At 44.1% G+C, this 14,409-nt stretch overlaps 1 protein-coding gene across 1 annotated transcript; it reads left to right on the top strand.

Moving 5' to 3' along the window:
- The first annotated feature begins 2,091 nt into the window (after positions 1-2,091).
- LOC105357172 (leucine-rich repeat-containing protein 15) lies at positions 2,092-7,502 on the top strand. Its single transcript, XM_023953237.1, has 6 exons — positions 2,092-2,593; positions 2,715-2,899; positions 2,978-3,234; positions 5,238-5,358; positions 5,491-5,626; positions 5,709-7,502. Exons 1-6 carry the CDS (start codon positions 2,410-2,412, stop codon positions 5,897-5,899), a joined length of 1,074 nt encoding a protein of 357 aa, XP_023809005.1. The 5' UTR covers positions 2,092-2,409; the 3' UTR covers positions 5,900-7,502.
- Positions 7,503-14,409: the final 6,907 nt, after the last annotated feature.

Genomic DNA, 14,409 nt, shown 5'->3' with positions numbered 1-14,409 from the left:
GTTAATGAATTATTTAACACCTTGTGCTTATGTTTTATCCCTGAGCAGTTGTTTTTATTAAATGTTAATTTATTTTTTGTCGGACATGCCTTTTTTTCTTATGTTTGTCAACAGCGCTAAAATTATTCATAGGCACGGAGTGGAAAACACTCAATTTAAAGATTAGATGAAAAAACACAAAAGTGTCTTACAATTATTTATTATTGTGTTAACTTTGATTAGTGTTATTTTTTTTCAATCTTTGAAATAATTGGCACAAAAAAGTCAGAGTTTTGAACTTAATGTCAGATACGTGTCAGATTAATGAAGATATTAAAATGGGGAATTACCTCACACACACACACACACACACTCACACATACTCTTTCTGGCAGTTTAACATGGATCAGCGCCATCATTTGTGCATGCCAGATTTCACTGGGCCCTGTGACATTACAGGAACTCCGGGCACCAGCAGTTTCACACCATGATCTCAGTGTCTGCTGAGGCTGCTCCCACATCAGCACACAGTCAACTGTCTGTTGCCTGTAGCAATGCTGACTTCTCTGTCAAGGAAGAGACAAAACACAGTTTTGTCAGGAACAAGACCTGAAAGCGAATTTCAGAAAAACAGCCTGTGTTTTACCGTTTGTACTTTGTTTGAGGTACAAACAGCACAGAAAAACCAAGTTTAGCAAACTCAAAAGGTGGGATGTCTTATTCTTCGGATTTGGTCGGACTGTAGATTCATCATGGCAGTGTTGAAATTTAGGAAATGTGGATTTGGTCAAACCTTCCAATGTCCCACCCATCTTAGTCCTGCAGGTGAACAAATAAGCTCCTCCCCTTTATTTCTCTGCAGACTCTCAGCTTCTAGTAAGGAACTTGAGCAGGGAAGTCGTGCTGTAGAGAAAGGAGCAACAAACTGGAAACACGATAATAGTTGCTCATAGAGAGCGGCAACGGTGTTTGCAGGTAAGAAAAAGTAATTTGACTTTTTCTTAAAAGACATGGTAATGTGTGTGTATTTGTATTTATGTTAAATTTAAGTTTTTAAAAAAATTGCTTCAAATTGATGATTCTTGGAAAATCAAGAACATTTTGAGAAACTGGCTTTAACTTGGTTGTTTATAATAAACGTTGCAGTTCTGTTCAGGGGTCTTCCAACTCTCCAGACACACAGTTTAGGGGTCAAATGGTACCTGGCAGCACAGGTAAAAAAATATACATAGCCTACACAATTTTAATTTAAACATTTAACACCAGAGATGTTACAGGCAACACCCAAATAACTCGCGCTCTTTGACCCAACGTAACTCTTTGACCATTTATACGGTCAAGACAAATGAGCTGATTAAGAGGTAGAGAGAAGCGGCTTTGCATCGTTGTGAAACTCTTCAAGCTCCATTATGGTATCAAGTGATTCATGTTGATGATATTAGTACTGTAAAGTATATGTACGCTTGTCAAAAGAGTTTCAACACTGGAGCTATTGTTCTGGTGTCAAAGGATTAATTTAAGTTCTGATTCTGAAGATTCTCTCCTCCCCATCTGTCTGCGACTCACTCTTGATATATGTTAAGTTCTCATCCTTGTTCATGTGTGAGACACATTTGTTACCTTCTTAAACGGCATGCTGACCACTAATTTGAAACCACCAAGTTAGCAAAGTTAACAAGAACAAGTGTTTGTGAGAGTCAAAATGAACTACATCTGCATTTAACAGACAAAACTAAGAGTTCTACTTGAGCTATGAATTTATTGTTACCATGAATCAAGCCCTCTCTTTATGAAATGCAGCAGCTGACTGGATAGTTATCTGGGTAAGATCAGTTGAGGATCAAACCATTCATTGTTTTAAATATAACTTTCCATCTGACTTAAAAATCCAAAAGGAATAATATGGGTGAGCTCTTTTAATTTTGGCTCTTTTTAACCCTTTAGCACTGGAACTGTCATCTGTGACTCCTAAGTAACATGTTATTTGTATTTTCAAATGCAATCATCATGAATTAGCTGATCCTGTTGTTAAAAAAAGCGGATAACAGAAAACCGCAAAGACTCTTATCTCCGAAACACAATCAGCTGATACAAGCACTTTATTGCTGTGAAGTGTCCCATAAAGGCATAAAGCTTTTATTTCTCTGCTTCAGAATCCATTGGAATCATGTTAAATGGGTAAGCCGTTGAAGACTTACTGTAGTCAATAACAAAAATTATGCTATATCTCTGGTGTTAAAGGGGTTAACAACTTTGTTGTTTGTTTAATATTACAGTACTGTATAAAACAGTATTACTGTCCTGTATTTCATGTCTGCTATCCCTGTATGTCTCTTTATTTACCCATGTGTTCAATTGGAGAACCGTATGCAGTATATAAAACATATCACACATCTATAAAGTGAAGGGTTCTGTTCCACCGCAGGGAAAATGGAGTCGCTGGCCTGGTTGGGGCTGGTCCTGCTGTGTGTTTTACAGTCTGCAGAGGCCTGTCCCTCTGTCTGCAAATGCTCCAAAAAGTCCAATCCAGAAAAGTCAGAGGTCAACTGTCATAAGAGGGGACTCCGTACCCTCCCATCCAATCTACCCGCTGATGCATGGATCCTCAAACTGGGTCGGCCATCAGGATTACTTAAATCCTGTTTTTTAATGTTAAATTCTGGAGCTTCTGTTTCTGTTTGGATTTATGTGCAGTTAAATTGAGGCTAATCTTGTCTTTTTACTGTTGCTAAAAGGTGAGAATGGCATCACAGACCTGAAGGCAAATCTTTTAAGATCAGTTCCATCTATCGAGAGCTTGATCCTGGAAAAAAACGCCATCAAATCTGTTCATCCTAAGACTTTTTCTGGCGCTAAGCATCTGACGCTGCTCAATCTTTTTGGAAACCAAATCACCAAACTTCCACCTAAAGCTTTTAAGGTAAAAGGTAAAAAGAAAACACACACAACAATGTTTTGCTACAATAACCTAATCACTGCAATGATTTCCTTTGTGTAGGACCTTCTTAACCTTCGCTTCTTGATGCTGGGGCAGAATGAGATTGGACTCATCAAAGCGGAGATGTTTGTCGGGATGAGGAACCTGTCAGAGCTAGATCTCCCTCACAATGCCTTGACAGTGGTGCCGTCTAATGCCTTCAAGCCTTTGATCGCCCTGAAAGTTTTGGACCTTTCCCTGAATCGGATTCAAAGGCTTTCTCCCAAGGCTTTCACTGGACTCACACAGCTCCTGTTTCTCAACCTCGACAACAACAGGTCACATGAACCTCTTTTAGGACTGCTTTGGTTACTGGTTATGCCACAAAGAATCAAGTATTCTTCAATTCACCAAAACGGTTTTTGAGGCCCAGCTAATGATGTGTACACACTAGGAATGTGGTGCGTTCAAGAACGCGCTAAATGTGGGTGATAATTACAGCAAGGCAGGTGTGTTAGAGCAGAGTAGGATTGAAATAATGAAGACAGGGTTCCCCGAGGGCCAGGGTTGGGAAACACTGCCCCAGGGATTGGTCTCTGGTTCGTGCCGTAAGTTCCATTTATGTGGGGTATTTGGTCGGATTGGCTGGATGGAGTTTAGGGTTTTTGGCCAATGAGAGCGCCCACTAAGACTTCCGTGTGCTGCTGTGGTCCGGTCAAGCACCTCAGACCAATTTAGCAGGGAATAAATGAGAGCCAGGCTGCACGGTGGCACAGCGGTTAGTGCTTTCGCTTTACATTGAGAAGGTCCTGGTTTGACTGGGACCATCCATGTGGGGTTTGCAAGTTCTCCCAACTATCCATGTGTTGTTTTCTCTGTGGACTCCAGCTTCCTCCCAGAGTCCAAAAACATGCTTTATAGGTTAATATGTATCTCTAAATTGCCTGTCGGTGTGCACCTGAGTGAGTGTGTGGCCCTGCAACAAACTGGCAATATCAAATTCATCTCTGGTGCTTTTAGGTTTACATTGCATTTTTACTACTTAGAATGTTTATCAGTTACGACTGTTGTGTTATATTTTATATTTACATTTAAGTTTTTACCATTTCCATTGCTTATTCATATCTATACTGTATTTTTACCCCTGTGCAATGTTATGCACTTTAATTATCATTAATGTTATGTTTAATATTAGTTATTAATTTCCCACAGTTTTTAGGGAGACAAATTTGTCACCTGTCCAGAGACCACAAAGCAAAAAATTGGCCTTTTGGCAAACTCTGGTACATATTCAGAGATGCACTTTAAAGTGCAACATCCCTGTAAATAAAATAAAATAAAATAAAATAAAATAAAATAAAATAAAATAAAATAAAATAAAATAAAATAAAATAAAATAAAATAAAATAAAATAAAATAAAATAAAATAAAATATCATCAAACTGGTGACCAGTTCAGGGTGTACCCCCGCCTTCTCTCAACATTAGCCGAATAAGCTCAAGCAAACCCAAAAAGGATTCATTGGGCTCTGAAGATAGATGGATGGATAAATCAGAGGTAACAAAACAATTAATCTAGTCTACAAACCAGAGGCATTTTTCTAATCTTTTATATTTTTCATGCAACTGGCCATGATAAAGTTTTTAAATGTTAACTTTTAGAGTATTTATAGAGCTTTTATACAACAGTATATTTGTGGAAATAAATTAGATTACAGGAATCAGCCAACAGTGGGCCTTCTAATAAGTAGGAGTAAAAAGAAGTAAATAGATAAATGAACAAAGATGGTTTTAAACATGAGAATAAACTGAAGTACAAATATATATTTGTATATATTTTTTTAAAATGACTGAATTGCTGAAATAAATCACTTTTCTGGTCTCCCTAAATGATTTTATATCATTTTTCTTTAAAACAATTCACCAGAGTACTCTAAAATGTTACGTTTAGTAAGAGATGATAATCCCTATTATTTGGTATTAACCAGACAGGAATCCAGATAAAGAAAAATTTGAAATGCGTTCGCAGTCCACAGACAAAGTGCTCACATCATCGATGTTCCTCAGCTAGTGAGGCGTTCAAACATAGACAAAGAGTCCATGGGTCCTTTTTTAAAAACTCAAAACTGTAAAATGAATTCTGAATCTGTGAAGGAATAGGACTGGAAGCTCCTGCATGTCTGTAACAAGCCCCCTGGGACCTGCAGACGAAACAAACCGCTCTTTTTGGGCTACATGCCGAGGTCGTGAACAGCCTGTCGGGGTCTTAACAGCAGAAATTCAAAGTAAAGAACAACAATGAAACTGTGTTTTAATGAAGTAACTCTGTCTTTGTTGCTCAGCTTGAAAACTATCCCTGCTGGAGTTTTCCGGCCACTGGGATCCCTGGAAATGCTCGTCCTTGACAACAACCTGCTGTCATCTCTCAGCAAGTCTGCTTTTGATGGTCTGAACAACTTGCAGGTAACTAATCCGTCATATAAACACACAAAAAAACAAGAACTTTTAGAAATTCTTGCTTCAGAATCTTGGATCATGCTTCCAAAATGGTTTGTTCGGAATAAGCTGAAACACATGCACCAATTTCTGAAACAGGAACTCTACTTGAGGAACAACGAGCTTGAACTCCTACCAACTGACGTCTTCATAACTTTGCCTAAGCTCCATGATCTGGGCCTCAGTGGAAACCGTCTGAAGACTGTGGATGGAAACACATTTAGCCTTGTGCCCGGTAAGATCCCTTCTCATCTTGCTTTTCCTTAAGTGTGGTCATCTGAATCAGACTGCCCATTAAAGACCATGGTTCTTCTTAGAGTTGAAGAAGTTGCATCTCCATGACAACGCCTTGCACTGTGACTGTAACATCGCCTCTCTGGTGAAATGGATGCACGAGACCAACACCACTTTGTCTCCTCGGGACTCCCTGAAGTGTGTCGGCCCTCCAAACTTGCGGAACAAGAGTCTGATTAGCCTTCAGGCGGAGACACTACTTTGTAACAAGTGACCAGCAGGATAATTACGAAGACTACAGATGACCCAGACCATTCTAAATGTTTGTCAAAATAAGACACTCTTCAAAGTATACATGTTTTAGAGCAAACCTATCCTTTATGCACAATTCCAATTATATTGCTGAATGAGGCTTTCTTGGAGTAATATGAATTGAAACTAACTGACATTGTATCAATGTCACATTGATTGCTCTGAAGGTTGTAGGCAGGGATAGATTCCAAGTGAAGATGTATAAACCTGTATATGAAACCTGGTTCCACTAATAAGTGAAGAGGAGCAGCCACAAAGATGAAATAGTTTCCAATAGAAACCATTTTGACTGGTCAGAGGTGTCCAAACCAAAGCTCCGCAGAGAGAAGTCTTCCGCTTCACATCTCTTTTACATAAAAACACTTCAGGATCTGGTGGGAAAACATAAAGGATGCATTTGATTGGCTTGTAGTTTTTTCATCATTGTGAAATTTAAAAAGCATTTACTGATGCATTTTTTTTCTTATTTCATTGTTGTGAATTGCATTGCTGTTAATTACAGTGAAGAGATCATGAAAAAAATTAAAGCATGCCATTGAAATGAAAGGAAGAAGGTTTGCTGTAGCACAATTCATACACCAAGTAAGGAGGAATTTAAAGGAAAAATTCTACATTTAAAAAGTCAAATCATATTTTTTTTTATCTAAGTTTTACACCAAGCATCAAAGAGGACAGAGCAGACAAAATTATTTTAGTTGTCATAAGCAGAGCGAAAATAAACTATTTTTAGCTTGGACCTCTGCTAATTATTAGAGAAATTGTACCAAATTTTAGATTTCAAAAAAGAAGAGTTAATTTTTTTGGGTAGTTCTGCAGGATTTTAAATCACTTTTCTGCAAGGTTTGTCACTCCTCCCCATGGGTGCACCTGTGTCTTTGATTCCCGTTCCCAACCGTCAGACACTCAGCTTCTGCAGGGTGGAAGGAGGGAAAAGAAGCAGAGACTGTGATATCAGTTGGTTGAAGGAAAATGGGAGACTTTCTGAAAGAATGGGAGGAAGATTAGTGGAGGAAGGGGTTGGCGTGGTGGAGCAAGCCTCCTGTAATTGACAGGAAAGCTCCCGGCAACCTACTTTTACAATGCCTTTGTGAAATGGAAGCGCGAGTGTCTCCTACACCAACGCAGGAGATAATTTCCATCTGCATCAAACCTGTTATTAACAGAGTTTGGATGTAATGGCTAGTTTCTGCTCCGAGCTGCAGGATTGCTTTTGTTTTTCTTCTTTGTCTCTTGCATATAATACATCAAAGACAAATAGATTTGCCGTAGAACTCTCTCCTTCCTAATGGTTCTCTTGTGGCGTGTTTCTTTTAATTGGCTTGGTGACACCTCCAACTTTGATCCACTGCTGCAGGTGAAGGTTACATTTTTTTTCTCCTATGCCTCTGGAGCAAAAACAAAAAACAGAGCAAAACAAGTGAATAAAAAAATAAATCTTCAGTAATATTTTCTATTCAGTGTTTTCTTAATAACTAGGACAACCATCAACATGTTTGGTAGACTGAATGATCGTGTTCTTGAATCCTCCACCCGAAAATAATTGCTGACAAAGCACTTTTTTGGCAATAGACTGTCATGATTTTCCAAGCGGGAGGACCCAGATGCTGGAACCCAGAGAGAGCGAGACTGGTAGTGACAGGTAAGCAGAAGTTTATTTTGATTCCTGGGAGTACTGAGGTGTTGACGTCGGTTCCGAGGCAGCTGTGGCTAGTGGCGAGGCTGGAGGTACGGACGCGGTCCGCGTGGAAGACGTGGTCCGGTGGGCTGCTGTGGAGGGATCCGAGGCTCCTACTGACGTCTCTCGTGTCGTGACGAGGGTTTCCTGGAGCGGGAGATCAGAGTTAGTAACAAAACGAGGACTAGGACAATAGCGAGACTTAGCATGACATGAGACCAGACTAGTCACCATAGAGGTTAACGAACTGGCGTTGAACTGATGCGTTGGGTCTCCTTTTAAGCAGCAGGTAGATGAGATGAGTGGTGTCAGCTGGAGATGATTAGAAAGCATGGCTGGCAGTGTTGGAGGGGGAGGAGCCCGACAGGCACCATGACAGTACCCCCCCCTCAACGACCGCCTCCAGGCGGTCCGGGACGCCGATCCGGGTGAGCGTGAAAGAAGTCGTCAATGAGGGAACGGTCCAGAATGAGGGAGCGGGAGACCCAAGAGCGCTCCTCCGGACCGTAACCCTCCCAATCCACCAAGAACTGATGGCCACGACCCCGGCGGCGGACATCCAGGACACGAGAGGCCGTGTAGGCGGGGGCGCCGTCGATGAGCCGGGCGGGCGGAGGGGAAGCGGAAGGCGGGCAAAGCGTGCTGTCCATAACTGGCTTGATCTGCGAGATGTGGAATGAAGGGTGGACCTTGAGGGCCGCCGGGAGCCGAAGACGGACACAGGTGGGGTTAATGATTTTATCAATGACGTAGGGCCCAATGTAACGAGGAGCCAGTTTACGAGAAGTAGCCTGAATCGGAATATTCCGTGAGGACAACCACACCCTCTGACCTGGTTGGTAGGTGGGTCCCACCACCCTGCGGCGATTGGCTGATCGGCAATAGACCTCTTTAGCACGAAGGAGGGAGGCCTTTGCGTGCTGCCAAACATCCTGGCACCTCCGGAGATGGTCCTGCACGGAGGGTACAGCCAGATCCAGTTCGTGGGATGGAAACAAGGGTGGTGGGTACCCGAGGGCGGCCTCGAACGGAGAAAGACCTGTGGCAGAGGAGGGATGGGTGTTATGCGCATATTCGACCCACACAAGGTATCTTGACCAGTCCATGGAGTTTCGATCGGCCAGACAACGGAGGGATGTCTCAAGCTCCTGATTGGCCCTTTCAGCCTGTCCATTTGATTGAGGGTGGTACCCTGAGGTGAGGCTGACAGTGGCACCCAAGGCGGAACAGAAGGCCTTCCACACTTGGGACACGAATTGGGGCCCTCGGTCCGACACGATATCCGAGGGGATCCCATGGTGGCGAAAGACAAACTGGACCAGAACCTCAGCAGTTTCTGCGGCGGAGGGGAGCTGGGACAGGGGAATGAAATGTACAAACTTAGAGAAACGGTCGATAACAGTAAGGACGACGGAATTACCCTGAGAGGGGGGTAGTCCGGTGACGAAATCGACCGCAATATGAGACCACGGGCGACTAGGAGTGGACAGCGGATGGAGCAGACCAGATGGCGGAGAAGATGAGGATTTGGAGCGAGCACAGGTGGTACAGGCCGCGACGTATTCCTTGACGTCTTTTCCCATGGAGGGCCAGAAAAAACGGCGACGGAGTAGGCTGAGAGTTCTCGCTATGCCTCCATGGCACGCTACTCGAGATGTATGAGCCCAAGTTATAGCCTCAGACCTGAGGGATGAAGGTACATACAGGGTCCCAGCGGGAGGGGCAGGATGGTTAGGTTCCTCACCTTGAGCCTGCAGTACCTTGGTTTCAATGTCCCAAGTTAAGTGTCCTATGATGCAGGTGTCGGGGATGATGCTGGTGTAGGTGGTGTCCTGACTGTCAGTAGAAGAGTACATCCTGGAGAGGGCGTCTGGCTTTACGTTGCGGCTTCCAGGTCTGTAGGTTATGACAAAGTTGAACCGATCGAAAAACAGACACCACCGAGCCTGGCGAGAATTCAGTCTCTTGGCAGATTGTAAGTACGCAAGGTTCCTGTGGTCCGTCCAGACGATAAAGGGATGGACCGCTCCCTCCAGCCAATGACGCCACTCTTCAATAGCCAACTTGATTGCTAGGAGTTCCCGGTTGCCCACGTCATAGTTGCGCTCTGCCGGCGTGAGTTTTTTGGAGAAGAAGGCGCATGGTTTTAGTTTGTCAGTCTTTTCCTCACGCTGCGAGAGCACGGCCCCAACGCCAGAGTCTGAAGCATCCACCTCGAGCACGAACTGTCTGGTAGTGTCCGGTTGGATGAGAATGGGGGCTGACACGAACAGTCTTTTGAGGGTATCGAAAGCGCTCTGAGCCACGTCATTCCAAACATAAGCCCTAGTAATGGACGTGAGTTGAGTGAGGGGGGCCGCGATGGCACTATAGTTCCTGATAAACCTGCGATAGAAATTGGCGAAACCAAGGAACTGCTGAAGTTTTTTACGAGAGGAGGGTGGCTCCCATGAGGAAACAGCCTCAATTTTAGCAGGGTCGGGACGAATACAACCTGCCCCGAAAATATAACCAAGGAAGGGGATGACAGAGGAGTGGAATTGACATTTCTCTGCTTTGACGAATAACTGATTTTCAGAAAGTCTCTGAAGCACCAAACGGACATGTTCCTGATGTTGAACCGGGTCGGTGGAATAAATGAGGATATCATCGAGATAAACAAATACAAAGCGGTTGATGAAGTCGCGCAGTACGTCATTCACAAGGCGCTGAAAAACAGCGGGGGCGTTGGTGAGCCCAAATGGCATCGCAAGGTACTCGTAGTGCCCTAAGGGAGTATTGAAAGCGGTTTTCCACTCGTCTCCTTCTTTGACCCGGACGAGGTGGTAAGCGTTCCGCAAGTCCAATTTGGAGAAAATACGAGCTTCTCGAATGGAATCAAATACGGAGGAGATTAGAGGAAGGGAGTATTTGTCCTTGATGGTGATCTGGTTGAGTCCACGGTAATCTATACACGGGCGCAGGGTCTTATCTTTCTTTTGAACAAAGAAGAAACCTGCGCCAACGGGAGAGGAGGAAGGTCGAATGTGTCCCGAAGAAAGTGCCTCATGGATGTAATTCTCCATAGCTGCTTTCTCGGGACCAGATAGGTTAAACAGATTACCTTTGGGAAGCGAGGCACCCTCCAATAAATTGATGGAGCAGTCGTACGGCCGGTGAGGAGGTAGAGAGTTAGCTTTAGCTTTGCTAAAAACAGCACGTAAGTCATGGTAGCATTCGGGTACGTGAGATAAGTCTACCTTCTCAGGCTCAATAACGGAGGGTTTGCCAATAGCAGGAACGGCCGATTTAAGGCAATTGGCAAGGCAATAATCACTCCACTTAGATAGAGTGTGGCGGCTCCAGTCGAATTGGGGGTTGTGTTGTTGAAGCCAAGAGGACCCCAACACGACCGAATTTTGAGGAGAGTGAGTAACGAAAAAACGAATGACTTCTCTGTGGTTCCCAGAAGTGATAAGCTGAACAGGTTCGGTGCAGTGAGTAATAATGGACAGAAGTTGACCACCCAACCCAGTAGCTTTAACGGGGGCCTGAAGTTTCTCCGTGGATAGACCTAGACGAGAAACAAGGCTGTGATCTATTAAACTTTGTTCTGCCCCGGAGTCGATTAAGGCCCGTAACTCTATGATTGCGGTAACGTGAACGAGTTTGACAGGTAAGTGGAGGAAGGCTTTGGAAGCAGAGTCAACAGCAGCCACCCGCGGCCTGTCTTCTAGCGGGGGGCTCCGGAGTTTAACCGGGCCCTACATTGATTAACCTGGTGTCCGATCTTGCCGCAATAGAAACACGCACCTTCTTCCCGACGTCTCTGACGTTCTTCAGGAGTGAGCCTGGAGTGTCCCACCTGCATCGGTTCATCCGTCTGGCTATGACGGACCTCGGGAGGGGAACCAGAAGCGAATTGCTGTGAAGCATACTGCGTGGGCAGGGCCGGACTCGTGCGAGATGGAGGGGGTCTTTCGCGGTGTCGTTCCCGCAGACGAGCGTCGGAGCGGAGGGCGGCTGTGACGAGCTCCTCAAAAGTATTGGTCTCGGGCTGCGTACACAGATGATCCTTTATGTTCTCGTTGAGGGACTGGTAGAACACTCCCTTTAGCGCTGGATCTGACCACCCGGCTTCCACTGCCAGAATTCTGAAATCAATGATATGGTCAGAAACAGGACGGTTGCGTTGTTTTAAGGCTAGTAGCTTACGTGTAGCTTCCTCCTGTTTCTTGGGTTGGTCAAAAACCAGTTGGAATTCAGTAATGAAACGTTCGAAAGTGAGGTGAGTGATGGGGTTGACCGCTAGGAAAGCCTGAGCCCACTGTAGGGCTTTGCTACGAAGTGAGTTAACGATAAGGGTTATCCTGCTGTGATCGGATAGATAGTACCTTGGCGCTTGTTGGAAGAGAAGGCGGCACTGGAGGAGGAATCCGCCACAGGCATCTACATCGCCGAAAAACGGCTCCGGCTGTATGCGGAAGTTCTCTGGTGACGAGCCGGAGGCGGAAGTGACGATGTTACCGGGGGCCGGAAGTGATGCCGCGGTAGCCGGCGAAGCTAACTGCCCTGAAACGTCCATCAAGGTTTGCGTGAGTCCGTCTAGCCGTCGAAAAAGTTCCTGCTGGGCGGCAGTGATTTGGGACAAGGCGTCGGCTTGGCGGCCCAGGGCGATGCCCTGTTGACTGACGGCGAAACGTAGTCCTTCCGGGTCAGCTGGGTCCGGGGTATGGCCAGTTCGTTCTGTCATGATTTTCCAAGCGGGAGGACCCAGATGCTGGAACCCAGAGAGAGCGAGACTGGTAGTGACAGGTAAGCAGAAGTTTATTTTGATTCCTGGGAGTACTGAGGTGTTGACGTCGGTTCCGAGGCAGCTGTGGCTAGTGGCGAGGCTGGAGGTACGGACGCGGTCCGCGTGGAAGACGTGGTCCGGTGGGCTGCTGTGGAGGGATCCGAGGCTCCTACTGACGTCTCTCGTGTCGTGACGAGGGTTTCCTGGAGCGGGAGATCAGAGTTAGTATCAAAACGAGGACTAGGACAATAGCGAGACTTAGCATGACATGAGACCAGACTAGTCACCATAGAGGTTAACGAACTGGCGTTGAACTGATGCGTTGGGTCTCCTTTTAAGCAGCAGGTAGATGAGATGAGTGGTGTCAGCTGGAGATGATTAGAAAGCATGGCTGGCAGTGTTGGAGGGGGAGGAGCCCGACAGGCACCATGACATAGACATTTGAGATTTGTTTTCCAGACTCTTATTTTCCCTTTGACAGTTGGCTAAGCATGACCAACATGACTTCAGGCTTCCTGCACTTCCAGGCCTTGATACCTGGTTAACATACTGTATGTGGAAATAGTGTGGTTCATTGACTGTATATGAGAACAGGACTGAGCTCGTGTGACATCACCCATGGAGATACATACTTCCTTCTTACTTACTTACTTATGACTGAATTAAGTCAATTCACTTGCCTTTTTATTTTTTTTACAATATGGATGTCGCCATGTTGGAACCAGTCCATCTCTCGTATTAAATTCAGATCAAAGACCTGTTTTCAGACAAAAGCGTTAAGAAAGTTATTTTGTTTGTTGGGGGGGGTTTATACAAAACTTGGCTATTTTGGAAGTGTGTTTTAATAAAAGGTTGGACTGCTTGATCACCAGAGTTTTGCTTTATTATGGCTTCCTTTTAATTACCCTGGAATATTTTCCAATTTACATTATGGTCTTAAGATTCCAAACTCCTTGGGTCAAAAAAATCGCAGGAGCGGAAAGCACAAGACGTCAGAGACAGTGAAGTGAAGATCTCCAAACAGACTTTCAAAATAAAGAAAATGTTTGAATCTGAAAAAATAATTCAGCGGTGGTGGATTTTGTTTCAAGGTTTATAAATGGTTTAAATACTGAAATGCTGTTATTACTATCCTGTTCATGTATCCATGAATGTGTATTCATGTATTCATGTGTTGCATGGATTGAAGACCTTTGTCAGATAAACAGAGGGTTGAACATCTTTGACTACAGATAAAATATAGAGGACTAGTTTGCTCACATTTCTGTGGTTCTTTTTATTTTTTATTTTTTTATTTCTGGACTTTTGATTTTAATTTAAACTGTCAAAAAGACCATCTAGAGACAAATCATCAAGAGACTCAAACAGAAGCTGTTTGATGTATTTGTTCAGTACCAGAGTGTTTTTCCTGCTTGACCCCATGAGCCTTTTGAAGACCTAATGTCTTCATTGTTTTGGATGACAGACCTCTGCCTGTAAGACGCATTTATGTCTGTTGGGAAAGAGCTTGTTTTCTCAGAACTGTCTGTTTTCGGACTGATTGATCATTGACCATTGAGCATGACCTTCTAGATTCTCGATCTAGTGTTACAGCTCCTATCATGGGAGGAAATGAAACTGAAACAAACACACAGTAACAGTAATGAGTCTTCTATCCCTTTCTTTCTGAGCTGTTTTATAGAGATGTTTCATTATAACTAAGGACTCTGAGATATTTCTCCTCCCTGGGCAACTGTTTAGATGGGAACAACATCGAAAAAAGCTTTTGAAATTACTCATATTTGGTTTTGGGTCAGCTATTTCACCATTTTTAAACTGTTCTCATCCTGTCTGTCCATCCATCTGTCTGTTCTTCTGCCCATTGCCCATCCATCATCCATCCATCCATCATCCATTCATCCATCCATCCATCCATCCTGCTGTATACTGTCTGTCTTTACATCTATCTCCCCATACATCTTTATGATGTTCTACCATCCAATATTTATCCATACATCCTTCCATCCATTTACCTGTTATCCCA

This window comes from Oryzias latipes, chromosome 24 (assembly GCF_002234675.1).
Source record: "Oryzias latipes chromosome 24, ASM223467v1".
NCBI classification, from domain to species: domain Eukaryota; kingdom Metazoa; phylum Chordata; class Actinopteri; order Beloniformes; family Adrianichthyidae; genus Oryzias; species Oryzias latipes.
The sequence above is the reverse complement of the archived record's forward strand: the minus strand, read 5'-3'. Positions and strand labels throughout refer to the sequence as shown.

Excerpts from the sequence above, each read along its gene's own strand:
- LOC105357172 (XM_023953237.1), top strand. The coding sequence starts at position 2,410 with ATGGAGTCGCTGGCCTGGTTGGGGCTGGTCCTGCTGTGTGTTTTACAG. Across the intron at positions 5,359-5,490 it reads ATGGTCTGAACAACTTGCAG|GAACTCTACTTGAGGAACAA; the intron begins GTAACTAATCCG and ends TTTCTGAAACAG. Across the intron at positions 5,627-5,708 it reads CACATTTAGCCTTGTGCCCG|AGTTGAAGAAGTTGCATCTC; the intron begins GTAAGATCCCTT and ends GGTTCTTCTTAG.